The 26,661-nt window shown below is 43.1% G+C and overlaps 1 protein-coding gene across 3 annotated transcripts in view; it reads left to right on the top strand.

The window, feature by feature from the left end:
* Window positions 1-26,661, top strand: part of NET1 (neuroepithelial cell transforming 1) — an 82,556-nt gene that overhangs the window by 35,018 nt on the left and 20,877 nt on the right. Inside the window, exon 3 of one of the 3 annotated variants that reach the window (XM_070754479.1) lies at window positions 3,159-3,218. In XM_070754479.1, the coding sequence (XP_070610580.1) occupies window positions 3,159-3,218 (60 nt within the window). Of the gene's footprint in view, window positions 1-3,158; window positions 3,219-20,343; window positions 20,604-23,242; window positions 23,330-26,661 lie in introns of those variants that run through there. The other 2 variants (XM_070754480.1, XM_070754481.1) reach the window with 2 other exon arrangements.

Genomic DNA, 26,661 nt, shown 5'->3' with positions numbered 1-26,661 from the left:
GATAGATAGATAGATGATAGATAGATGATAGATAGATAGTTAGATAGAGATAGATGATAGATAGATAGATAGATAGATGATAGATAGATAGATAGATAGATGATAGATAGATAGATAGATGATAGATAGATAGATGATAGATGATAGATAGATGATAGATAGATAGATAGATAGATGATAGATAGATAGATAGATGATAGATAGATAGATAGATAGATGATAGATGATAGATAGATAGATAGATGATAGATGATAGATAGATAGATAGATAGATAGATGATAGATGATAGACGATAGATGATAGATAGATAGATGATAGATAGATGATAGATAGATAGATAGATGATAGATAGATAGATAGATAGATAGATAGATAGATGATAGATAGATACATTGATTTCACAGAAGTTTGAGTTACTTGGAGTTATGTTGTGTTGTTTAAGTGTTCCCTTTATTTTTTTTTGAGCAGTGTATATACATGCTGTAAGCCGCCCAGAGTCCTTGTAGGGGGGCTACATACATACATACATACACACACACACACACACACACACACATACATACATACATACATTAAAAAAAAACCCACTTAGCAAGTGTCTCGCTTAGCGACCAGAAAGCTTGGGCTGCATTATGAATGTCCCTGCATCCCTTCCCTTGACTTGTTAACGCCTCATTTGCTGCCTTTGCCCTGCTCGGTTTGCGCTGTTGTGTCTGCAACAATTTTAATTGTGCGTTTTGGACCCATCGCCAGCCACCCAGTGGGTGGGCCAGAGAAGCATCCATTCATGAACAAGGCCTGCGGATTTCAAAGGGGCCTTTTCAAAAAAATAAAAAATAAAAAGAGGAATGACAGATATATTGTTAGAAATAACATGAAACTTTTAAAAAAAACTTTGAACTTCTGCCAAAGACGTTTTCATGCTTTGTTTAAAAGATATCTAGCTGACCTCATCCTTGTGAAGAGTCATTTTAGAGAGAGAGGGGAAAAAAAATCTCATTTCCCCCCCCTGTAATAACAGTTGCTGCTTTTCGTCACTTTTACTGAGCTTGCAATAATACTGATGGCTCCCCCCACCCTTTTGTGGTTTCTCACAGACAGTATTCTGAATTAAATATATTTTTCCATGCGAGCGGATCTTGGGAGAATTGGACGGATGGGCCTCTGGTGACTTTGCCTGGCCATGGTTTTCTCATTTTGGGTATCCGATGTTAGCAAAAAGGAGAGCCAGCTGGCTTTGCCGCCCGGGTTCTGTTGTTGGTAGGAACCTCGGCAGTTGCCGAAAAGAATTAAGGGCCCTGTCGAGGCAGGCCCCACGAAACAAGTCTAGCCGGTCTTACAAAACAAACTTTTGAACTTCCTTTCAAGTCTGGGATTGGAACCAGGGAGAGCCCGACGTCGGGGAGGGAAGCTTGAATGGCCGGGAGTTTATATAATGCAGTGTATAGTCACCCATGGTGGGAAAATAATACTGTATATATATACATATCTCCCTCTCTCTTTCTCTGTGTCTCTGTGTCTCTTTCTCTGTCTTCGTCTCTCTCACTCTGTTTCTGTGTCTCTCTGCCTTTCTTTTTCTTTCTTTCTTTCCTTCTTTCTCTTTCTCTCTCTCGCTCTCCCTGTTTTTCTGCCTCTATCTCTGCCTCTCTGCCTTTCTCTCTCTTTCTCTCACTCTCCCTATCTCTCCGTCTGTTTCTCTGTGTCTGTCTCCCTTTATCTCTCTCTCTCTCTGTCATCTCTCTGTCTCTGTCTGTCTGTCTCTCATCTCTTTCTCTCCCTCTCTTTGTCTTTCTCTCACTCCTGTCTCTGTGTCTCTATCTCTGTTTATCTGTGTCTGTCTCCCTCTCTCTCACACTCTCTTTCTGTCTCCCTGCCTTTCTTTATTTCTTTCTTTTTCTCTCTCTCTCTCTCTCCCCCTGTTTTTCTGGTTCTATGTCTCTCCCTCTCTCTGTCTCTCTGTCTGCCTTCCTCTCTTTCTCTCTCTCTCTTTCTCTTTCTCTCATTCTCCATGTCTCTCTGTCTCTGCTTCTCTGTGTCTTTCTCCCTTTCCCCCTTCTCTCTCTTTCTCTCTCTCTATCTCTGTCATCTCTCTGTCTGTCTCTCATCTCTGCCTCTCTGCCTTTCTCTCTCTCTCTCTGCCTCTTTGCCTTTCTTTCTCTTTCTCTTACTCTTCCTGTCTATGTCTGTCTCTGTTTTTCTGTGTCTGTCTCCCTTTCCCTCTCCCTCTTTCTCTCTCCTTCTGTCTCTGTCTCTCTCTCTAGCTATCTATATATCTGTGTCTCTCATCTCTCTGTGTCTGTCTGTCTGTCTCATCTCTCTCTCTCCCTCTGTGTGTGTGTCTCCCTCCTCTTTCTGCCCAGCCTACCTCACAGGACTGTTGTTATGTGGAAAACGGAGGAGGAGAAGTTGCATTAGCTGCCTTCCCCACTTTTGAGCTATTTGTAAAAAACAATAAAGGCAGGATGAAAAACACACCAATAAGTAAGAGGCAGCCTCCTTGCATTATAAGAACTTTACCCAGAAAGGGAAGACAGAAAATGATATCCTTCTGGACAGTAAGACAGAAAATGATATCCTTCTGGACAGTGGGAAAATGATATCCTTCTGGACAGTGGGAGGGAGGCTTTGCTTGCCAGAAGCCATAAGATGAAAAGATAATTACAAGTTTTGTTGGTGTGTAAGAACCAACTAGCAGCAAGAGAGGCTGACCCTCCCTCCCATCACCCTTTTCTTTTATTATAATAATAAACATAATTGTGAGTTCAGGAGCCCCAGCAGATCTCTTACTGCATTAAGTACATTCTTGAAATATTTCCAGGTGTCGGGCTTATATTAATCTGTGCCTCTTGCCTTCCTTTTCTTCCTTCCTTCCTTTTTTCTTTTCACAAACCCTTTTCATCACTTACACAAGTAAAAAAGAGTCGAGGACATTTTTGAAACCTATCATTTACACGTCAAGTCGGAATGAGGTTCGTGGCCAGAATGACATTTATCCCACTGGGTTATAACTATCTTTTTTTTTTTTTTAAATGAGAGTTTTGAGGTTGAGTTTTTCTTTTTAGGACAAAATGACCCACCTCGCAAAGCAGATCCCATCCGTAGAGCTTGAAGCGTCCGTGCGTAACGGCTGTTTTTCTGTTTTTTTCTCTTCTTACAGAAAAGGAAGCGGAGAGAGAAAGACGATGACGCAGTCAGTATTTGTAGCTTCGATCTGAAGGTAATTAAAATGTTTTTTGCCCTGAATGTCCTGTCCATTAAAAATGCAGCATCTGTTGGGAAGAAAGTTCGCCGGCTCGTTTTTTATTTGGCTCTTGACCCATCAAACACGAGAAAAGCCAGGATTCTTTTAATCTGTCTCAATCTCTAGCCCAGTGTTTCCCAACCTTGGCAACTTGAAGACATTTGGACTTCAACTCCCAGAATTCCCCAGCCAGCGAATGCTGGCTGGGGAATTCTGGGAGTTGAAGTCCAGATGTCTTCAAGTTGCCAAGGTTGGGAAACACTGCTGTAATTGACATCTGAATGCAAACTGAATTGGAATTAGAAAGGCGCTGGAAGGGAACTTAATAATAATAACAACAATATATGTATATATATATGTGTGTGTGTGTGTGTGTGTAGATTGTTCTGAGTTCGGGTTTTGCCCCGTGTAATGTTTTGAGTGTCTATGCGATGTTTCGGTGAAATCACATTCACCATCATCAGGCTGAAGTTTTGAGCTTCGTGCTGTTGTAAATATGTTGTAAAAATTTACAACAGCACGAAGCTCAAAACTTCAGCCTGATGATGGTGAATGTGATTTCACCGAAACGTCGCATAGACACTCAAATCATTACACGGGGCAAAACCCGAACTCAGAACAATCTACATATATATATATATGTATGTATCAAATGTTTTTAGCTGAAATTTTAAAATTAAGGGAGACCAGGATGGTACCTTCAATATACCAGGGTGATCCGACATATATACCAGGGTGATCCGAGCAGGGTGGCTGGACTAGAAGACCTCCAAGATCCCTTCCAACTCTCTTCTTCTGCTGTCTGTGCACAGCCCTCGTCTTTTTCCCTGTATGTAAGTCTGTGAATCCTTGGCAATGTTCGAAAAAGTAAATATTGTGAGATTTGAATCCACTGAGCGCTTGGTTCTTAAGTGGGATTTAGGTCAGGGACAGCCTCCTGTCTGGCTTTGAAAAAGATGGGGTTCTTACATTTTTCTTTTTTAAAAACTATTGCTTCTACTTCTTTCAAGGCCTTGTAAAAAAATAAACCTTGAAAAAACGAGAGACGGTTCTTCTGGGAAGTTGTATGAGTAACACCTAGAAGGGTTTTTTTTTGGTTTGCTTTAGAGCACATTTCTATTTCTTAGAAAGTCAGTTCTCAATCATTATCAAATCATCCAGCCACTAAGGATTTCATCCGAGCTCTTTTAAAAAAAAATTAAATTTCCCAGGAAGAGGCCTTCTGCTTTGCTTGGGCTAGGATTTTGGGTTAGATGGCTTAGGATCACGGGAAGCAAAGCTCCAAAAGGCTTTGAGGTTTGTTAGCAAGCACAGTTGTGTTTCTCTCCTGGAATGACATGTGTTGCGCTGTGGTCTTTACCCTCTTTTGAAGAATAAATGAATAAATATTTGGTGCTTTCCGAGCTTGGTGGCTTTCATTAGGTCACATCTTCCGTTCTGATTTGTCTGTTGACTGGCACACGTGATGCGATGGAGTTTGGGTGATAAAATACCTGTGGGAAAACCAAGTTTCTGCAACACTCCGTGGCCTGCACTGGCTGCCGATCGGTTTCCGGTCACAATTCAAAGTGTTGGTCATGACCTTTAAAGCCCTGCATGGCATTGGGCCAGAATACATCCGGAACCGCCTTCTACCGCACGAATCCCAGCGGCCGATAAGGTCCCACAGAGTTGGCCTTCTCCAGGTCCCATCGACCAAACAATGTCGTTTGGCGGGCCCCAGGGGAAGAGCCTTCTCTGTGGCGGCCCCGGCCCTCTGGAATCAACTCCCCCCAGAGATTAGAACGGCAGACCATGAGGTCTTTTTCTGCCGTCAGACATCTATGTTTCTATGAACTGGTTCCAGAGAGTCAGGGCCGTCACAGAGAAGGCTCTTCTCCTTGGTCCCGCCAAACGACATTGCTTAGTTGACGGGACCCAGAGAAGGCCAACTCTGTGGGATCTAACCGGTCGCTGGGATTCATGCGGCAGAAGGCGGTCCCGGAGATATTCTGGTCCGATGCCAAATATCCCCCTTTGCCAGAAGAACACATGGTGGTTTATTTACCCTGGGCCGGAGACCCCTGTGAGCGAAGTGAGGCTGCCAATCAATGGCAGCCAAAGCGACGTTTTCCCCCTCTCGAGCCCTGACGGTCTCCAGGCTTGCCCGCTGTGGCACTCCCTAAAAAAATGTCCGTTTTCTGCTCCAAACCCTTCAGCCCCCCCTCCGCCTCTCCTAAATCAACACCGTCTCTCTCTCACCTCACCTGCCCTTTCCTGGGCCTGCCCAGACTCCGCTACCGAGCCCTTTTCAAATCTCTCGGGGTTTTGTCTTCGTCTTGTCCCAGCTGCCTGCAGCCAGTTGGGCCTTTGGAAATGTCATTTATGTACCCAGGCGGTCCTCGGCTTACGACCGCGGATGAGCCCCGAGCTTCCCACTGCTAAGCCAGACCCTGGTTGCAGTGAGTGTTTGCCTGTTTCATGACCTTTCTTGCCATGGTATTAAGTGAATTGGTGCCATTGTTAACAGTAGTAAAGCGGTCGTTAAGCGAATCTGCCCCCCCACCCCCCACATGGACTTTAATTGTGCAACCGTCATAAATACGAAGCAGCTGCCAAGCGTCCAAATTTTGATCGCGTGATCGCTGCAATGGTCATAAGTGTGAAAAATGGTCATAAATGAATTTTTTTCCTGTGCCGTTGCAACTCCGAACGGTCCCTTAAATCAATGGCTGTAAATCGAGGATTACCTGCATCCTGCTTTTTATTAATTTTTACAAATAACTCAAGGCGGCCAACATATAAGAAGTTATATATTGTCCTATTCTATGTTGTAAGCCGCCCCGAGTCCTCGGAGAGGGCCGGCATAAAAGTCCAATAACTAAATAAATAATAAATAAATGTCCCAATACACTTTCCTCCTCCTCCTGCTCCTCCTCTCAACAGCAACCCTGCAAGGTGGGGTTGGGCCAAGACAGAGAGGGACTGTCCCAAGGTCAGAGTTTTATCACAGCTTCCATCTTACCAAAAAAAGGAAAAAAAAGCAGCAATTAATTTGTCTTCCTAACTTCAGAGGGCTTAAGTCTACCAAAAAAAAAAGGGTTTGCACAAAAGATTAACGGACGAAATCTGCTGTACTTTTTTTTAAAACGGCTCTCGAGAAAAATGTACTCTGATAAAACTTCTTTACGGTCCATTCCCGGGGGCAGTCTGTACCGGCTGTAAAAGAAGATTAAATAATGTGTACTTTGGACAGCAGGAACTGCGTGTAAACAGAGCGGCTGATAAATACGACACTTGTGCTTAAGGAGGCCAGATTAAAACGCTTAAACCCCCCTGAACGGCTTTGCTAGCAGAACAAACCCACTCTTTATTATTTATTTATTTATTTATTTATTTATTGGATTTGTAGACTCGGATCCGTAGACTCGGGGCGGCTAACAACAGTAATAAAAGCAGCATAAACAATCCAATATTAAAACACTTAAAAACCCTTATTATAAAACATACATACAGACATACCATGCATAAAATTGTGAAGGCCTAGGGGGAAAGAGTATCTCAGTTCCCCCATGCCTGGTGACAGAGGTGGGTTTTAAGAAGCTTACGAAAGACAAGGAGAGTGGGGGCAATTCTATTCTCTGGGGGCAGTTGGTTCCAGAGGGCTGGGGCTGCCACAGAGAAGGCTCTCCCCCTGGGTCCCGCCAAGCGACATTGTTTAGTTGACGGGACCCGGAGAAGACCCACTCTGTGGGACCTAACCGGTCACTGGGATTCGTGCAGCAGAAGGTGGTCCCTGAGATATTCTGGTCCGGTGCCATGAAGGGCTTTATAGGTCATAACCAACACTTTGAATTGTGACCGGAAGCTGATCGGCAACCAATGCAGACTGCGGAGTGTTGGTGTAACATGGGCATATTTGGGAAAGCCCATGATTGCTCTCACAGCTGCATTCTGCACGACCTGAAGTTTCCGAACACTTTTCAAAGGTAGCCCCATGTAGAGAGCATTACAGTAGTCGAGCCTCGAGGTGATGAGGGCGTGAGTGACTGTGAGCAGTGACTCCCGGTCCAAATAGGGCCGCAACTGGTGCACCAGGCGAATCTGGGCAAACGCCCCCCTCGCCACAGCTGAAAGATGTTTCTCTAGCACTCAAAAGTCAAGCTGGCGGGGAAGTTTTAGGACTTCACTGCTAGCATTTCAGGTTCTTCCAGTGCTCGGGTAAAAAAAATAATTTGCATTTTCCTCTAATGTTTGGGTGGCTGGATTTATTGGTTTTTATTTTTCATTCTAGAGGCCTTTAATCCCACCTTGTATTCTTTTTAACAACAACTCAAGGCAACGAAAGTACCTAATTGAGTCTTTCTTCTCCTAGTTTCCCCATAACAACCCCCCTGTGAGGTGGGTGGGGCTGAGAGAGAGGGGGGGGGACTGCTCCCCATGTGAAGTTCTCAGAGATTTCTTTTTTTCCTTGTACCCGGGGAGAGAAATATCTGTTGCTACCTAGGATTGAACTCTCAACCTTCTAAGCAGGAGGTAATTAGCTTGATGCTCAAATGAGGCTCAAATAGGTGGCCCTATAAGATAAAGGTAAAGGGATGGATAGGTAGGTATGTTGGTGAAATAGATAGGTAGATAGACAAGTACCGTATTTTTCAGAGTATAAGACGCAGCTTGGTTTTAGGGAAGGAAAATAGGGGGAAAAATTATCTACCAGGTATTCACCTGGCTAGGGTCCTTAATCTGGTCAGCTTTAGCACGTTATTTTAATATCTGGTTAGGGCTTTAAAAAACCTTTTTTAGAGGGAGTAGCAATGAAAACAAGCCTGCAAAGACTTAGGGCTAGAAAAAAACGTCTTTGGAGTAGCAATGAAAAAATCCTGCAAGCCCGGAAGATCGTTAGCACCTCATTACGGCTGGGAAAAAAATCTTAGAAAAAGCTACATTGTATAAGATGCACCCACATTTTCAGCCTCTTTTAGGGAGGAAAAGGTGCATCTTATACTCCAAAAAATATGGCAGATAGTTGGTTGAGTAGACAGGGGGATAAATAAGTGGGATGGATGGATGGATGGAGGGAGGGAGGGATATATAGGTGAGCTACCCGTAACATGGATAGATATAATGGATAGATTGGATGGATACATAAGTAAATGGATAGGTATGTTGGATGGATGAATAGGTTGGTTGGTTGGTTGGTTGGTTGGATGGATGGATAGATGGATAGATAGGATAGATAGATAGATAGATAGATAGATAGATAGATAGATAGATAGATAGATAGATAAGATAGATAGATAGATAGATTAGATAGATTAGATAGAGAGATTAGATAGATAGATAGATAGATAGATAGATAGATAGATAAGATAGATAGATAGATAGATAGATAGATAGATAGATTAGATAGATAGATAGATAGATAGATAAGATAGATAGATAGATAGATAGATAGATTAGATAGATTAGATAGAGAGATTAGATAGATAGATAGATAGATAGATAGATAGATAGATAGATAGATAGATAGATAGATAGATAGATAGATAATTTTGTCCTAAGCCTTTAGGGACCTAGTGTGTATTTTTGCTTGGGGGTTTTGAGACTTTTGTATTTCTACTTAACTGTTGACCACTCTTTGAGTTGGGAAATCAGCTAATCCTTGCAGAGTTGTTATTTCAACCGCAGTGTAAACCAGCCTTGGGAGCCTGTGGAAACTCTAAAAAGTCTCACTTAGCTGTAAAGTCTTGAAGATAAAAATAGAGAGGTAGGTATGACTTAACGGCCGGACAACATTTAGAAAGTTACCAGACTGAGAAAGTTGCTTTTAGCTAATGCCTTCCTTGTTTATGCTGTCTGAAACATATAAGGATCCATTGTCAAGCTGTCAACAGTGTATTCAACACACAAGGGTGTGTGTTAGCAACCAAATTGTGGTGGCTTTTGTATCCAATGACAGGTGGGGGCAGAGCACTGTGTAGCTTGGCAGGGCCAGGACAATGTTGAGTGAGTAAGTGTCAGTTACCTGGGCTCGCCCAAACTTTCCTTTCTCAGTCAGCCATGCACAGACTCTGAAAAACACACTAGGAGGGAGAAAGAAGGGAGAGAGGGAGATGGAGGGAGGGGAAAATACGAAATATAGAAGGAAAACAGACGGGAGATTATTTATTTATTTATTTATTTATTTATTTTGTGCAATACATAATACACATTGAAGAGAAAGGTATGTAATAATATAAGCAAAGAAACGAATAGAAGAAAAGATATAAAAGTATAGGTGAACATATTTGAAAGGAAGAAAAGATAAATGAGATAAGGAGAGACGATTGGACAGGGGACGGAAGGCACACTGGTGCAACTTTGGATATTTGTTTATGATATTTTGGATAAATGTATCAGCGAGTCCTGTGTTGATAATATGGTTTATGTATGGGCATAAACATTTTGAAAAGAATAAAAAAGAAAAGAAATTGTCAGGTAAGACGCACGTCCTACAACCTGCGGCAAAACAAGCACATTCCCTGAGGTCACACACACACCTGGTATCACCACCATTTGAGAAGAACTGCATCAGCGAGAGAAGTTAAAACATATGTATACTTAACATATTTTTTTGGAATATAATACGCCTAAAATAGGCTGAAAATTAAGCTGCATCTTATATACTGAATGCAGCTTTTTTTTCTTGAAGCTTTTCCCCCCCAGCCCTAACTAGCTGCTGAAGATCTTCCTATCTCTTATTTTGTAGGCTCTTTCATTGTTTCTCTCTGCAAAGAATGTTTTCCAAGCCCTAAGTCTTTGAAGAGTTTTTTTCATTACTCTAACTTGCTCTGAGTAAGTTTCTTTCCAGCCTTAACCAGGTGCTAATGATGTTTCCAGCTCTACTTGCTTGCAAGTTCTTTCATTACTATTCTCTGCTGTTTTCCAAGCCCTAAGTCTTTGCAGGTTTTTTTTCATTGCTCTAACTTGCTCCAAATGTTTCTTTCCAGCCCTAACCAGGTGCTAATGATGTTCCCAGCTCTTACATCTTGCAAGCTCTTTCACTGCTACTCTCTGCAAAGAATGTTTTCCAAATCCTGTCTTTGTAGGGGTTTTTTTATTGCTTTAACTTGCTCCAAATGTTTCTTTCCTGCCCTAACCAGGTGCTAACAATGTTCCCAGCTCTTACTGGCTTGCAAGCTCTTTCATTGGTATTCTCTCCAAATAAGGTATTTTAAAGCCCTCACCAGGGGATAAAATAAGGTGCTGAAACTGACCAGACTAAGGACACTAGCCAGATGAATACCTGATAAGCAGATTCTTTCCCCTATCTTCCTCCCCCAAAACTAAGGTGCATATTGTACTCTGAAAAATCCGGTATTATAAACGCAGAGAAAAATATCGGACATCATTTTTTCCCTCCATGTCCTCTCCTCTGCTCTTGGAAACACTTGGGGGGGGGGATCCACCACTTGGTCTGAATTTTGCAACTAAGATTGAACTGGTTCTGGCCACATCTCTTCCTGCATGCCATCCAGCTTCCACATTCCCACGGCAGGTATTTATATCTGTGTCCCAAAAAAAGCAAAAACCGTATTCTCGTAAATGGGTGACAGTTTTAGCAGATGTGCGCTAAGAATCCCAGGACAAGCTGTGGTGGGTCAGACCGAGGCAGGACAAGGAGTCAAGCAAGGGTTCTGGGAACGCACAGCACTACAGGGGTTTACAGAATCGGCACATAGCCCCCCAACCATCCCGGTCCTCATTTTACCCTCCTTGGAAGGATGGAAGGATGAGTCAACCTGGAGAGGGTCAAGATCGAACTACCCTCCCTTCCTTCCCCCGCTTCCTTCCCCTGCTTCCTTCCCCCACCCTCCTTCCTTCCTTCCTTCCTGCCTTCCCTCCCTGCCTTCCTTCCGTCCCTTCCTTTCCTTTCTCCTGTTCCTTTCTTCCTTCCCTCCATTTCCCTTCCTTCCCTCCCTCCATTTCCCTTCCTTACTTCCCTCCCTCCATTTCCCTTCCTTTCTTCCTCCTTTCCTTTCTTCCCTCCCTCCCTTCCTTCCGTCCCTTCCTCCCTTCCTTTCCTTCCTCCTGTTCCTTCCTCCCTTCCCTTTCCTTTCTTCCCTCCCTCCCTTCCTTCCGTCCCTTCCTCCATTCTTTTCCTTCCTCCTGTTCCTTCCTTCCGTCCCTTCCTCCCTTCCTTTCCTTCCTCCTGTTCCTTCCTTCCTTCCTTCCGTCCCTTCCGTCCCTTCCTTTCCTTCCACCCCTTCCTTCCTTCCTTCCTTCCTTCCTTCCTTCCTTCCTTCCTTCCTTCCTTCCTTCCTTCCTTCCTTCCTTCGGAATTCTGGGAGTTGAACTCCACAAGTCTTAAGGCTGCTAAGTTTGGATGGCCCTGATTTTCATAGTGACAGAACTCGATTCAACACCTTGGAGCCGCATGTGTCCTCCACTCCTTCCTTACCATGCAAGGGACATATTCCCATCCTCCATTTTGTAGTTTGCAAACCACGGATGGTTGTTTGCAACAAACCTGGACAAACTCTGATTTTCCCACAGTGGGGTGGAGAATTTGCTTGGAAGGGTTGAATCACAGAGTTGGAAGGGATCTTGGAGGTCTTCTAGACCAGTGTTTCCCAACCTTGGCAACTTGAAGATATCTGGACTTCAACTCCCGGAATTCCCCAGGCAGCATTTGCTGGCTGGGGAATTCTGGGAGTTGAAGTCCAAATATCTTCAAGTTGCCAAGGTTGGGAAACACTGTTCTAGACCAACCCCTCAGATAGGACCCCCTGCACCATTTCAGACCAATAGCCACCCAGTCTCTTCTTAATCTCCTTCTTCCAATCACAACAGGGAGGAAGGAGGTCAGGAGCAAGGGAGAAAATACAATTTGATATGGATTCCCGATTTGCAGGAGCCAGCAAATGTTTGCCAGCATTGTTCCCTCTATCAGCTTACAGGCAACAAAAGGAGATAACCTAAAAAGGAGGTTTCTATGGGCGGAAGAGCAGCAGAGCCAAGCAAAGGAAGGATGATGAAAGGCTGAAGAGATAAAAGAAAAAATAAAATGAGGAGGTGTCTGGTAGCATCATTTCTGAGTGTTTTAATTCAGGTGCTTTGTTTTCATGCTTTGGGGCTTGTATACTTAGCATTTATACTGATTGGTTCCTAATATGATTTGATGGCTTATTTGTACCCGGACTATCGTTAAGTGTTGTACTTTATGATTCTTGACGGATTTATTTTTTTCTTTTATGTACTCTGAGAGCATCTGCACCAAAGACAAATTCCTTGTGTGTCCAGTCACACTTGGCCAGTAAAGAATTCTATTCTATTCTATTTCCTATTCTATTCCATTCTATTTTCTATTCTATTCTTTTCTATTCTATATTCTTTTCTATTCTTTTCTATTCTATATTCTTTTCTATTCTATTTTCTATTCTATTTTCTATTCTATTTTCTATTCTATTCCATTCTATTTTCTATTTTATTCTTTTCTATTCTATATTCTATTCCATTCTATTTTCTATTTTATTCTTTTCTATATTCTATTCTATTTTCTATTTTATTCTTTCCTATTCTATATTCTATATTCTATTTTCTATTCTTTTCTATTTTCTATTCTATTCTTTTCTATTCTATATTCTATTCTTTTCTATTCTATATTCTATTCTACTTTCTTTTCCTCATGTATGCTTATGGCTGGCTGGGGAATTCTGGGAATTGAAGTCCATACATCTTTAGGTTGCTGAGGAAGACTGAGGTCGAAAAATGGGGCCAAACTCGGTTTTAGCCATGGAAATTTGGGGGCTCCACTGTGATCATAAATTGAGGATGACCTGTATTGAAAATTGAAAGAAGGGTTTAAAAAAAAAATTGTATTATCATAATTTCCTTTCATATATGTATATTATAATTAATTTTCTATTGTGTACATTTATTAGTGTCTAATAGGAAATAATAATATTAAATACTAATATTAATATTAAAATATTTATAATTTTATAAAATTTATATATTAAAAAAGAATATACAGTATTACAATTTTTTAAAAAAAATCTGTTCTCATGGAAGCTTGTTTCTTGTTTTATTACGTTTCCTCCTCTTTGGTTTTGACGTGACTGTAATAGGGAAGAATGTTAAAAGCAAGGAACTTTAAAAGGGAACCTAAGCAGAACAAATAATTGTCCTCGCGCCTGGATTTTGGCAAATCCCAAAGCCTTGGAGTTGAAATGTTTACTCTTTTACATCAATTTGTAAGATCAAGGGAAGAACAGCCCGGCTAGGGTCACCCAAACCACAGCCATACCCTGCTATATCTCCCTTTGCTTGGGGATTGTTTTCATGGCCTTGGGCACCGCTTGGCAGTTATCTAAACTTTTAAAATATCATTAAGTGAACAGCCGCAGCCATAAAAATCTCCCATCCTTTTTTCCCTCTCCAAGAAATAAACAAGTCTGTGTAAACCCGTAGTAAATTTAAAACAAACAAACAAGAGAAGTACAGTGATACCTCGTCTTACGAACTTAATTCGTTCTGTGACCAGGTTCGTAAGATGAAAAGTTCGTAAGACGAAGCAATTTTCCCCATAGGAATCAATGTAAAAGCAAATAATGCCTGCAACCCCATCCCAAAATCACCCCTTTTGCCTTGTGCCGCTGGGAATCCCCACCTCTGGACTTCCGTTGCCAGCCGAAGCGCTGGGATTACCCTGAGACTCCCCTCACTGGGAAACCCCACCTCCGAACTTCCATTGCCAGCCGAAGCAGCGCCGGCGAAAATGAAGGGATTTCCTTGATTTTTGCCGGCACTGCTTTGAATCCCAGCGAGGGGAACCTCAGGGGGAATCCCTGCGCTTTGGCTGACAAGGGAAGCCTGGAGGTGGGGTTTCCCAGTGAGGGGAGCCTCAGGGGAATCCCGCGCTTTGGCTGCCAACGGAAGTCCAGAGGCGGGGCACCCTAGCGGTGGCGGCTTGGGATCATAAGGTGAAAATAGTTCGTAAGAAGAGGCAGAAAAATCTTAAGCACTGGGTTCATATCACGCCGCCCTGAGACTACGGAGAGGGGGCGGCATACAAATCTAATAAATAAATAAATAAATAAATAAATGAAGAGTGGTTCGTAAGACGAGGTATCACTGTACTTGCGGAAGACCCAAACTATCCATTTTTTTCAAGGTGCAAAATTATACATTTTGATATGTAGATTATTGATATAGATAAATGATGCAGCCAGGATCTATCGTGCCCTTATCACCTCACGCTTGGAAGGAAAAAAATGAGGCCAACATAACCTCCCTCCCTCCCTTTCTTATCCTTCTTCTTCCTCTTCCTCTTCTTCTTCTTCCTCTTCCTCTTCTTCTTCCTCTTCCTCTTCTTTTCTCTCTCTCTCTTTCTCTCTCTCTCTCTCTCTTATATAAACCATTGTAATAGTCAATATTCTTTTAAAAAACCTACTAGCACCCAGGGAAACTTACATTTTAATACATTTCCCCCCCCCCACATATGCATTCTAAAAACTTGTTATTTAGTGAGGCTTTATTTTGATAACTTGCTCCGATTATATTTTGATAGCTGTTGCGATTATATTTTTATAAGAAAGCCTGAGGTTTTGGGAAGCCACCCTTGTCTACCTGAACTTGGAAAGTGTGTGTGTGTGTGGGGGGGTTTCCTCTATCCGCCCCTTCTCACTTTCCTTAAAAGCCTTTCCTTTCTTTAATGGGTCTCTTTAATTCACCTGCTTCTAAATATAGGGCAGCCCTGCTGATAAGGTTGACAAAAGGAATGGAAAGATCGAATATGTGGGAAGAGGAAGTTATCACCTTCCTTAATTGCTGGAAGAAATTACCTGCTATTAGTTTTTGGGCTTCCTCATTAGGTCTGATGGAGGGATAATAGGAAAAGCCAAAAGTTTGTGCGGGTAAAGTTACAATTATTCGTTTAGTGACAGTTCAGGGTTACAGCACCCCTGAAAATACTGGCTTAGGACCATTTTTCACATGTACAGGTTATATTAAAGGTGGGAAAATTCTGAATTGATTTATCTAGGTCTGATTTTTTAAAAAGAAAAACCTGTCATTTTAACAGGGAACTGCAGATTATCTCAGGGACCGCCTTCTGCTGCATGAATCCCAGCGACCAGTTAGGTCCCACAGAGTGGGCCTTCTCCGGGTCCTGTCAACTAAACAATGTCGCTTGGCGGGGCCCAGGGGAAGAGCCTTCTCTGTGGCGGCCCCGGCCCTCTGGAACCAACTCCCCCCAGAGATTAGAATTGCCCCCACCTTCCTTGCCTTTCGTAAGCTCCTCAAAACCCACCTCTGCCGTCAGGCATGGGGGAATTGAGATAATCTTTCCCCCTAGGCCTTACAATTTATGCATGGTATGTTTGTATGCATGATTGGTTTTATAACAAGGGTTTTTAGCTGTTTTAGTATTGGATTGTTACATGCTGTTTTTGTTACTGTTGTTAGCCGCCCCGAGTCCACGGAGAGGGGCGGCATACAAATCCAATAAATAATAATAATAATAATAATAATAATAATAATAATAATAATAATAATAATAATATATTTATTTATTTATTCACTGTAAATGCGGACTCTGAAACTGAGCTCGTTCTGAGTTCAAGGTAAGCGTCAGAGCATCAAAAACCCTTGGCCTGGAATTGTCACCCTAGGGGTGGTAGTCCTCAACGTACGACAAGAAAGCAGCCCAAAGTTTCCATTGCTAAGCAAGACGGTGGTTAAGTGGGTTGGGCCCCATTTTACAATAATTGCGACAGTCGTTAAGTGAGTAGTTCAAGTTGAAAACTAAAGTACCTATAGCTTTAGTCATACAATACCTTGCCCCCCATAACTTACTCAAATAATATTCATTGGCTGGATATTTTTTTTGCAATAATTTTTATTGATTTTCTTGTTTTTACATCTTAACATTTTCAAGCAGATCAGCATTTATATATACTGCTCAAAATAATAAAGGGAACACTTAAACAACAGAATATAAATCCAAGTCAATCAAACTTCGGTGAAATCAAACAGTCCACTTGGGAAGCAACACTGATTGACAATCAATTTCATTTTGTTGTCAGCGCATCCAACTTTGTACAGAACGAAGTATTCAGTGAGAATATTTCATTCCTTCAGATCTAGGATGTGTTACTTGAGTGTTCCCTTTATTTTTTTGAACAGTGTCTATACATTGGTAATAATGCATTGTATAATTTGTACATTGTATACATTGTTTTTCTGTGTTGTTCCCCCCCCCCCCCAACCATCTCCTATTGTTTTTTAGCCTTGTTATTATTTTGGTCCATTCATACCATTTAGTCCAAATATTGTGATAAGCCAAGTCTTTTTGATCGTTTATCTCCATGGTTAGTCTGTCGATTTCTGCGCAATCATATTTTTTAAAAAATAATTTCCTTTTCCAAGGGTATCGGGGGATCTTTCCATCTTTGCATATATGGGATTCTAGCCGCTGACCCTATGTGTAATATTAAGTGCTTAGTATTTTGGGGGTATTAGTAGTAAATGATTGGAACAAACTTCCAGCAGATGTGGTTGGTAAATCCACAGGAACTGTATTGAAACCTGCCTGGGATACACATAGACCCATTCTAAGATAAAATACAGGGAATAGTATAAGGGCAGACGAGATGGACCAGGAGGTCTTTTTCTGCTGTCAGTCTTCTATGTTTCTATGTATTGTTTCTTAACAATCCCTAGTGGGGAAAAATTCCGGTGTATATTCAATTGTTATACCAGTCATTTCCTACAACCATTTATGGATTTTCCTCCAATAATTTTTTGCTTTGGGACACATCTACCACATGCGGAAGAAAATACCCTGCTCTTTTTTTGCGTTTCCGACAGATCTGATTTGAATTTGGATATATTTTTGCCAGTCTTGTTGGGGCCCGGTGCCACCGATAAAACATTTTGTAATCGTTTCCTTTATAAGCTGTCGATTTGGTTAGTTTAAAATTTCTGGTCCAAATTTGCTCCCAGTTGTTGGCTGGAGTTTTGTGACATGCCATCGCATAAATTGCCCACAATAGTGGGTCACACAATTCTCCCCCCCCTCCCCCGAGTCACAGACCAAATTTTCTCAGGAAAACGGAGAAATCCCTAAAAGGGCCACAAAAAAGTCCTTCCTTAGAATTTCATTCCCCCCCCACACACACACTTCCTGTAAAGCCCCCATTCCACATTCAGAAGTAGTTTCCAGTTAATGCACCCAAAGTGTGCTTCGGATTAGCCCCCAACATCTGGAATCTTGCAATGGAATAGGGGGAAAAAACCTGTTCCAATTATTGAATATTATGTCTAAATAAGAGCCGCTGGACCTTCCCTGCCTCTCTACATAACAAATCCAGGCTCCTCCAGCCGTGGCACATCTGGGAAAAAAAGCCTGTATGTTTGATGTTTTCTAGCACTTCCAGGCCTTGCTAGGACTTTGATTAGAAATGGTCACTAGGCTTCAAATCACAGGCTCTGTTGTTAAACAAGCCCTCTAATAGAGAAACCAGTGCCGTGGGGTGTGAATGGGGGGGGGGAGTGGCTGGGTGGTAAAGGGAGGGTCCACAGGTGTCTGTCCCCCATCCGGAGGGGTTTCGGAGCCCATGGTTCAGTTAAAGGATCTGCTTTGGCTAGTTGCAAGAGCAGTTTGGGGGGCCAAGTCAGCTTTGTCCATCCATCCATCCATCCCACATTAATATGTTAAAGGGTTAAATAAGGTTCAGGAGGGAAGTGTTTTTAAATAGGAAAGTGAACCCAAGAACAAGGGGGCACAATCTGAAGTTAGTTGGGGGAAAGATCAAAAGCAACGTGAGAAAATATTATTTCACTGAAAGAGTAGTAGATCCTTGGAACAAACTTCCAGCAGACGTGGTTAGTAAATCCACAGTAACTGAATTTAAACATGGCTGGGATAAACATATATCCATCCTAAGAGAAAATACAGGAAATAGTATAAGGGCACACTAGATGGACCATGAGGTCTTTTTCTGCCATCAGACTTCTATGTTTCTAGCTGTTTTTTGCCCCCCAGCCCTAATTAGCTGCTAACGATCTTCCCAGCTCTTACCTTGCAGGCTCTTTCATTGTTTCTCTTTGAAAAGAATGTTTTCCAAGCCCTAAGTCTTTGCAAGTCTTCTGTGTTTCTATGTTTCTATCCATCCATCCATCCGTCTATCTACCTACCTTCCATCCCTATCTATCTATTCATCCATCCATCCATCCATCCATGTTTGAATTCAGTTACTGTGGATTTACCAACCATGTCTGCTGGAAGTTTGTTCCAAGCATCTGCTACTCTTTCAGTAAAATTGTAGTATTGGATTATTGTTATATACTGTTTTGTTACTGTTGTTAGCCCCCCCCCCCCCAGTCTGCGGAGAGGGGCGGCATACAAATCCAATCAATCAATAAAATAAAATAAAATAAAATAAAATAAAAGAATATTTTCTCACGTTGTTTCTGATCCTTCCCCCAACTAACTTCAGATTGTGCCCCCTTATCCTTGTGTTCACTTTCCTATTAACAACACTTCCCTCCTGAACCTTATTGAACCCTTTAAATGTTTCGATCATGTCCCCCCCTTTCCCTTCTGTCCTCCAGACTAGACAGATTGAGTCCATGGAGTCTTTCCTGATAAGTTTTATGCTTAAGACCTTCCACCATTCTTGTAGCCCGTCTTTGGACCCGTTCAAACTCTTGAAGGTTTGGTTGCAGACATTTCGTGACCCAACTAGATAACATCGTCAGCGTTAAAAGAGGAGGAGGAGTTTGTGGTGCAGAAGAGGAGGTTGGGGGAAGACTGTATGGTCTTGGATGCTCTCAGCTTGCAGACATTTCATTAGATTATCAGGAAAGGGATTGTTGGGGTCCTTGGTGCACTTGGTGGATGTTTAATTAACCTCATTAGGTAACACCATCAGTGCTTAAAAGGGTGTGAGGAGAGGGCGGAGGAGGCCTGTGGGGTCCTTGGTGTTGACTGAGCTTGCTTGTTTTGATGAAGACCTTTCACACCCAACTAGGTAACATCATCAGTTGCTAAAAGGCAGGAAGCAGGAAGAGGAGATTGTGATCCCGCTGTATAGAGCGCTGGTGAGACCCCATTTGGAATAATACTGTGTCCAGTTCTGGAGACCTCACCTACAAGAGATGGATCACATTGAAGGGGTTCAACGATGGGCTACAAAAATGGTGGAAGGTCTCAAGCATCAAACATATCAGGAAAGACGTCATGAACTCAATCTTTATAGTCTGGAGGACAGAAGGAAAATGGGGGACATGATCGAAACATTTAAATATGTTAAAGGGTTAAATGAGGTTCAGGAGGGAAGTGTTTTCAACAGGAAAGTAAACCCAAGAACAAGGGGGCACAATCTGAGGTCAGTTGGGGGGAAAGATCAGAAGCAACGTGAGAAAATATTATTTGACTGAAAGAGTAGCAGATGCTTGGAACAAACTTCCAGCAGACGTGGTTGGTAAATCCACAGTAACTGAATTTAAACATGCCTGGGATAAACATCTATCCACCCTAAGATAAAATACAGGAAATAGTAGAAGGGCAGAGTAGATGGACCACCAGGCCTTTTTCTGCAGTCAGTCTTATAGGGCAGTGTTTCCCAACCTTGGCAACTTGAAGATAACAGTATTTGGACTTCAACTCCCAGAATTCCCCAGCTAGCGAAGGAGGACTCTGGGGTCTGTCTCAACTCGGGGATTTGCTTGCAGGCGTTTTATGCCCCAAACTTGCTAACAACCCTCGATACAGGAGCTGGTTCACCCTCCAACCTTCAGAACACGTGTCTTGTAAAAGGCCACTTTTCCGCGATTGCAATACACGTGTTTGCAAAGCGCCTTTCAGCGCCTTTCCGCCCCTTTCCGGACAAGGAGCCCCTCGGGAACCGGACTCCAGGGAGCCGATGCGCCGACGCCGCTATCCGCGTTCCGCGGGCGCCAGGTTGCAACTCCAGCCGAGAGAGCGCGGCTCCCCCTCCACCCCCCCTCCGGAGCCGAAGGTGCGCGTGCAACCTGAGCCGGGATGGAGGGGCGTGGCCCTTCCTCCGCGCAAGAGCCAATAGCCGGTCGGTTCCCCCGAAGCCGCGCCCTCTCCCGCATCTCGCCGCCACCGCTTGGAGTGCCGTGCGCGGCGGGCGGGGGGCTCAGTCGGCGTGGGACTCCCGGAGGCGAAGGTCATGCCACTCCAGTCGAACTCCGGCCGCCGGGAAGCGCCGGCCGCGGGCCAGTAGTAGCCGTCCCTGGTGGATTTAAAGCGGGTGTGCTGGGCAGCAGGCGCAGGAGATGGTAGCGCACGACGACGCCGGCGGGCTGCTGCCCATTAAGCGGACTATCCGGGTGATCGACGCGCAGAACCAGACCTTCCGCGAACAGGAGGTAAAGCGCGGCTCCCCTTCGCCCCCTTGCCCGGGGATGGCTTGCACCGCCCCGTCCCTGCCTGCCGGGCGGCTTCGGGCTGCTTTTGCAACCGGCGGTGCTGACTCAGCTCGCCCGGGGGCTCCTGCAGGACGCGTGGGAAGAAGTTTCGGGCGCGGGGAGGGAGGGAACCCGTTGCCTTTTATTCATTCATTCATTATTTTATTTTATTCGACTTCTCTGCCGCCCAATCCCGAAGGACTCAGGGCGGCTTACAAAATAATAATAATACAAATACAAAAGATACAAAGCCATAAGAGAAGTCGAAAATAATATCTAAAACTGTTTCCCAACTTTGGCAACTTGAAGATATCTGGACTTCAACTCCCAGAATTCTGGGAGTTGAAGTCCAGATATCTTCAAGTTGCCAAGGTTGGGAAACACTGATCTAAAACTTAACCCCATGATAAAAACCCATTTATTATAAAAAGACATAATCATATGCATGCACACCATTCATTCATACAGTTTGGCCATGAAAGATGTACAATTCACTAGGGTATCCCCCCCCCTTCTTTGCGATCGCTGCTTTATTTTTTATTTTATTATGAAATTGTCCGCGCGCCCCCTTTCTCTCCTGCAAGGGGGGGGGGGAGCTTGAATGCAAACGACCTTTCCAAATGCAAACGCGGCTACATTCAAAGTGACCATAAAGTTTCTTATTTTACTCCCTGGGGTGGCCGGCTGGAAGTGGCATTGGGCGCCTTTGGCTAAACGTATTCCCCCCCCCCTTTCATCAAAAAGGAGAAATTTTTAAAAAGCCACCTGTGTTTCTTCCCCCTTCCTTGTTTTTTTTTTAAAAAGAGCTTTGCATTTTTTTTAAAAAAAGTTTTCAATGTTTTAAAAAAGTCTATTTTTAAAAAAAACCACAGTGTGTATGATTGTGTAGCAGATAAGTTTTTTAAAACAATGCATTTTTAAATTAGTTTTTTAAAAAATTTTAACATTAGATTTGTATTTATATTGTATTGCTGTTGTGAGCCACCCCAAGTCTTTGGAGAGGGGCGGCATACAAATTTAATAATAATAATAATAATAATAATAATAATAATAATAATAATAATATTTAATTATTATTATTATTATTAATAATATTAATAATAATAATAATTATTATTAAAAGGTTGTGTGTTATTTGCTGCAGCTGGAAAAGGCTGGGCAGTGGTCTAAAAAAGGAAGGGGGATTTTTCTTTAAATCAGTTGGCCGGTTTAAGGAACTTGGGAGCCAGTGAGCCTGAGTCAGTGACCCGGGGTGGGTATGACTAGTTCCCCTTCCCTCTTCTGCTCATCATTATATCATCCTTGCAATTAACATGGAAGTGGGGGAGGAAAGGACTTTTGGTTCCCGGCTTCTTCCCTTTTGCAAATGAACCAATTCCTGCCATTCCATGTGCCGCTTGCTTTGAATTCAAGCAAACTGGCTGGCTTGACTTCTTCAAAGAAACCTCTTGTTTAATTTAATGTATTGGCTGTTTTGCCAGCCCATGTAACCACAGGGCAGCTCTGGGTGAGTTAGAATGCTAAGAAGATGAAATAACATAGAAGTAGTTCCTGTATTTGTTGTCTGTTTGTCATTTTCTTATATGTACGTTGGTGTCCTCTTCTGTTTTAATTTTAAAAAAACTTTTAAAAAAATATGAAATAACATAAATAAAATATGACAAAAAATAGAAATCTATTTTTTGTGTGTGTTCTTTATGATGTCACCCATGTAAAACCTTTTTCTTTTGGAGTTGTGGGTGCGTTTTGCTCATTAAAATGGAAGGGAACAATCTTTGTCTGGTGGGCTTCCTATGCAAATTCATTACTTAGAGTCGAGCATTGTCTCAATTTCTTGTTAGTTTGATTTATTTATATGAATGGATGAGAGTGAGCCCTTTCACAGGGTCCTTCTCCAAAAAGCCACCTCGTTTTTATTTGGTGGCTCATTTGTTCAATTTACCAGGGTGGCTTAGAAACCTAGAAGAAAAAGACCTCCTGATCCATCTAGTCTGCCCTTATACTATTTCCTGTATTTTATCTTAGGATTTATCTATGTTTATCCCAGGCATGTTTCAATTCGGTTCCTGTGGATTTACCAACCACGTTTGCTGGAATTTAGTTCCAAGCATCTACTACTCTTTTGGTCAAATAATATTTCCTCACATGGCTTCTGATCTTTCCCCCAACTAACCTCAGATTGTGCCCCCTTGTTACTGTGGATTTACCAAGCTTGCAAATTTTTATTTTTTTTTAAAGATAAAACCCTACAAATTTGGAAAAAAAATGACAAAAATAGAAATGCACACACACACAGAAAAAGCAGAAGGCTGTTTCGGCCTCCCCTTTTTGTGATGTCACCCCTGTAAAACTTTTTTTTTTTTTTTGGAAGTTGTGGGTGTGAGCACGTGCCCCCCCGGTTTGGTGCAACGTGTGAGGTCATCATTTGAATCCCACAAAATGCATCGCCCGGAGATACTATCTGAAGTCGGAGTCACAAGAATGCCGGAGCAATTAAGAAAAAAAAACACACCTCCCTCCCTCCTCCTGCAAATGACAGCTTGTGACATGAGACATCCTGTCCGGAGACGTTTTCTGAGTTTCCCTGTGATTCAGTTCTTCTTTAGAAAGGTGGAACTCCTCCGGGCTTCCCTCTCAGTGTTTTTACGAAGCTGATGAAGAGAAAACCAACCTCAGGATTTGTCTCTGTGAGTTTATTTCCTGACTTTGTTTTCCTGTCTGGGTGTCGGGCGGAGTCGATCTTCAAGTTAGACAGGTTGCTGGTCAAAGAGAATATTGTGGTACTGTATTCTCCTGGTCCTTGATGCTTTCTGAGACGGGTGGCTTTTTTGGGAGGCCTTTCGTGACCCAACTAGGGGACATCATCCTTGCTAGGAGAGGGAAGGACTGATTCTCTCTGAACTTGGTTTTTTGTTTTTCTTGACATTTCGTGACCCAACTAGGTAACATCCTCAGTGTTAGAAGGAAGTGGGCTTTGCGGAGAGGAGGTGGAGGGGAATTGTGGGATCCTTGGTGCTCTTTTGAGCTGGGCATTTTTCTTGAAGACGTCTCGTGACCCAACTAGGTAACATCCTCAGTGCTAGAAGGCGGAGAGGAGGAGGGGGGGATTATGGGATCCTTGGTGCTCTTTTGAGCTGGGCGTTTTTCTTGAAGACGTCTCGTGACCCAACTAAGTAACATCAGTGTTAGAAGGGAGTGGTATTTGTTGAGTGGAGGAGAAAGGGACGATGGGGTCCTTGTTGCTGTCTGAGCTTGGTGTTTTTCTTGGACATTTCATGACCCAAGTAGCCAACATCATCAGTGCTAGAAGGGAGTGGGGTTTGTAGGGAGGAGGAGGAACAAAAAGACTGGGGGGTGCTTGATGCCTTCTGAGTTTGATGTTTTTCTTGAAGACATTTCTTCACCAAACTAGGTGACATCATCAGTGGTGGCAGGGTTTGTTGGGAGGAGGAGGAGGAGGAGGGCTGCATTGTCCTGGGTGCTCTCTGAGTTGGCTGGTTTTTCTTGCAGACATTTTACGACCCAACTAGATAACGCCATGAGTGCTGAAAGGGGCTCCTAGGTAAACAGAGAGCAACCCCCCACTGCCTTGCTGATGACGTTACCTAGTTGGGTCGTGAAACGTCTGTGAGAAAACAAAGCCAAGTTCAGAGAACGCCAAGGACGCGCAAACACCCACGGCGAAGCACACTTTTTAGACAGAAGCCAAGTAAACACCTGGGCATCGATACAAAGTGTGCAGTCTATGCCAGCCGTCGTGTGGGATTGTGGTTTGTGTGTTGTTGAGTGTCGGATTCTCCGGCTCGTTGGCGTGTTTGTTGTTTACGTCACCCTTTTCAAAAAGGCAAACCGGTCAGGTGTTGTCGACCTTTGTGTGTGTTTACGCGCATGGTGTGGGTTGGCTTCCAGCCTCTTTGCCAAGGTGAGATGGGCGATGGGCCTGCCCTCCCCAGCGCAGAAGTTCTGGAAGGGAAATATTTTGAAACCTCCCCTGGTGGTTTTCTCTCCTTCCCCATTGTTCTCCCCCCCCCTATTGGAAAGTGAAAGTTAGTTTACTGAAAAAGTGGCCAAGATTTCACAAAAACCTCCTCCCCCCCTCCCAACCCCCTCCTTCCTTGTTTCCCCTGAAACTGAACTTGAAAAACTAGTTTAAGTGTAAATGTTTGGGCCGATAGCTGTCGAAAGTCCTAAAATTTGCTTTTTCATTCTCTTCTCTCTCTCTCTCTCTCTCTCTTTCTTTCTTTCTCTCTCTCTCTCTCTCTCTCTCTCTTTCTTTCACTTCCTTCTTTCTTTTCCTTCTTTCTTTTTTTCCTTCCTTCCTTCCTTCTTTCCTTCTTTCTTCTTCTTCTTCTTATTCTTATTTATTGGATTTGTACGCCACCCCTCTCCGTCGACTCGGGGCGGCTAACAACAGTAGTACAAGACAGCATGTAAATCCAATACTAAAACAGTTAAAAACTCTTATTTGTAAAACCAAACATGCATACATACAAACAAACAAACAAACAAACATACCATGCATAAATTGTAAAGGCCTAGGGGGAAAGAATATCTCAGTTCCCCCATTCCTTCCTTCCTTCCTTCCTTCCTTCCTTCCTTCCTTCCTTCCTTCCTTCCTTCCTACCTACCTACCTACCTACCTACCTACCTACCTACCTACCTACCTAGCAGGAAATGTTGAATAAACTGTGCCAAATTTTTTTTTCTTTTTTAAGTTGCAGTAGTTTATTGTGGTATTGGCATTGTGTGTTTGATAGTGTGAATCTAGGGTGTGATGGGCAGCTGGGTAGAATACTCTTGATTGGTGACTTAGTGCGGTTGTAACTTCAAAACAGTTGCTAAGCGAACTGTTATAAATCGAGGACCATGTGAATTTCCCCATTTCTGAAAAATCCCACCTGTCCTAGGTGTTATCTTTTCTACCGTCCAGTTCTGCCATTAAACAAAGATATAATTTATTTTCAGAACTTACAACAGGTCGTTCTTGAATTATGGTCATCATTTACCTACACTTAATATGGACTTTATCGGACCTGCTTACAACCCAAATCTGAAATCCCCTCTCTCCATCCCCTCCCCCTCTCCACACACACACATGTCAGATGACATTTTGCACAAATGTCAAATTTTTTTTTTGCAAAATTGGCCATGGTCCACTTACCGACCCGCACGATTTACACTTCTAATCCTGGGCTCAATTACGGTCATAAGTTGAGAACAGCCTGTATTGGTTCTTGGGCTTATGGGATAAGTATGTGAGATAAGTAATTTAATTAATAGACTTTTATGCTGCCTCTAAGTAAGTCAGCTACTTATTTCCACGCTAAGTAGCTGACATCAACCTATAAAAACAGGTTAAAAACAAAACACCGAATTTGGGGGGGCACGGGGGTTTAATATCTGACTGATCAGGCCCCACCTCTTGTCCCCCACAGCCCCCTGTTTCTATAGAAAGGGCATTTTTCAACCCTTTAAGACAGGGGTTCTCCAAGCGTGGCAACTTTAAGCCTGGTGGACTTCAACTCCCAGAATTCCCCAGCCAGCAAAGATTCTCGACTTCCAACCGTAATTGAGCCCAGGGTTAGAGGTGTAGGTCGTGCTGGTTGGTAAGTGGACCATGCCCAGTTTTGCAAAGCTGCCTGGGGAATTCTGGGGGTTGAAGTCTGCCAGGCTTAAAGTTGCCAAGCTTGGAGACTCCTGCTTTAAGATACACTATAAACTTATAATCCCAGCGACCAGTTAGGTCCCACAGACTTGGCCTTCTCTGGGTCCCGTCAACTAAACAATGTCGCTTGGCGGGACCCAGGGGAAGAGCCTTCTCTGTGGCGGCCCCGGCCCTCTGGAACCAACTCCCCCCAGAGATTAGAATTGCCCCCACCCTCCTTGCCTTTCGTAAGCTCCTTAAAACCCACCTCTGCCGCCAGGCATGGGGGAACTGAGATACTCTTTCCCCCTAGGCCTTTACAATTTTATGCATGGTATGTCTGTATGTATGTTTGGTTTTTATATTAATGGGTTT

The sequence above is a fragment of the Erythrolamprus reginae genome, chromosome 6 (assembly GCF_031021105.1).
Source record: "Erythrolamprus reginae isolate rEryReg1 chromosome 6, rEryReg1.hap1, whole genome shotgun sequence".
In the NCBI taxonomy this organism is placed as follows: domain Eukaryota; kingdom Metazoa; phylum Chordata; class Lepidosauria; order Squamata; family Dipsadidae; genus Erythrolamprus; species Erythrolamprus reginae.
Note: the sequence above shows the minus strand (reverse complement) of the source record. Positions and strands in the feature narration are given on the sequence as shown.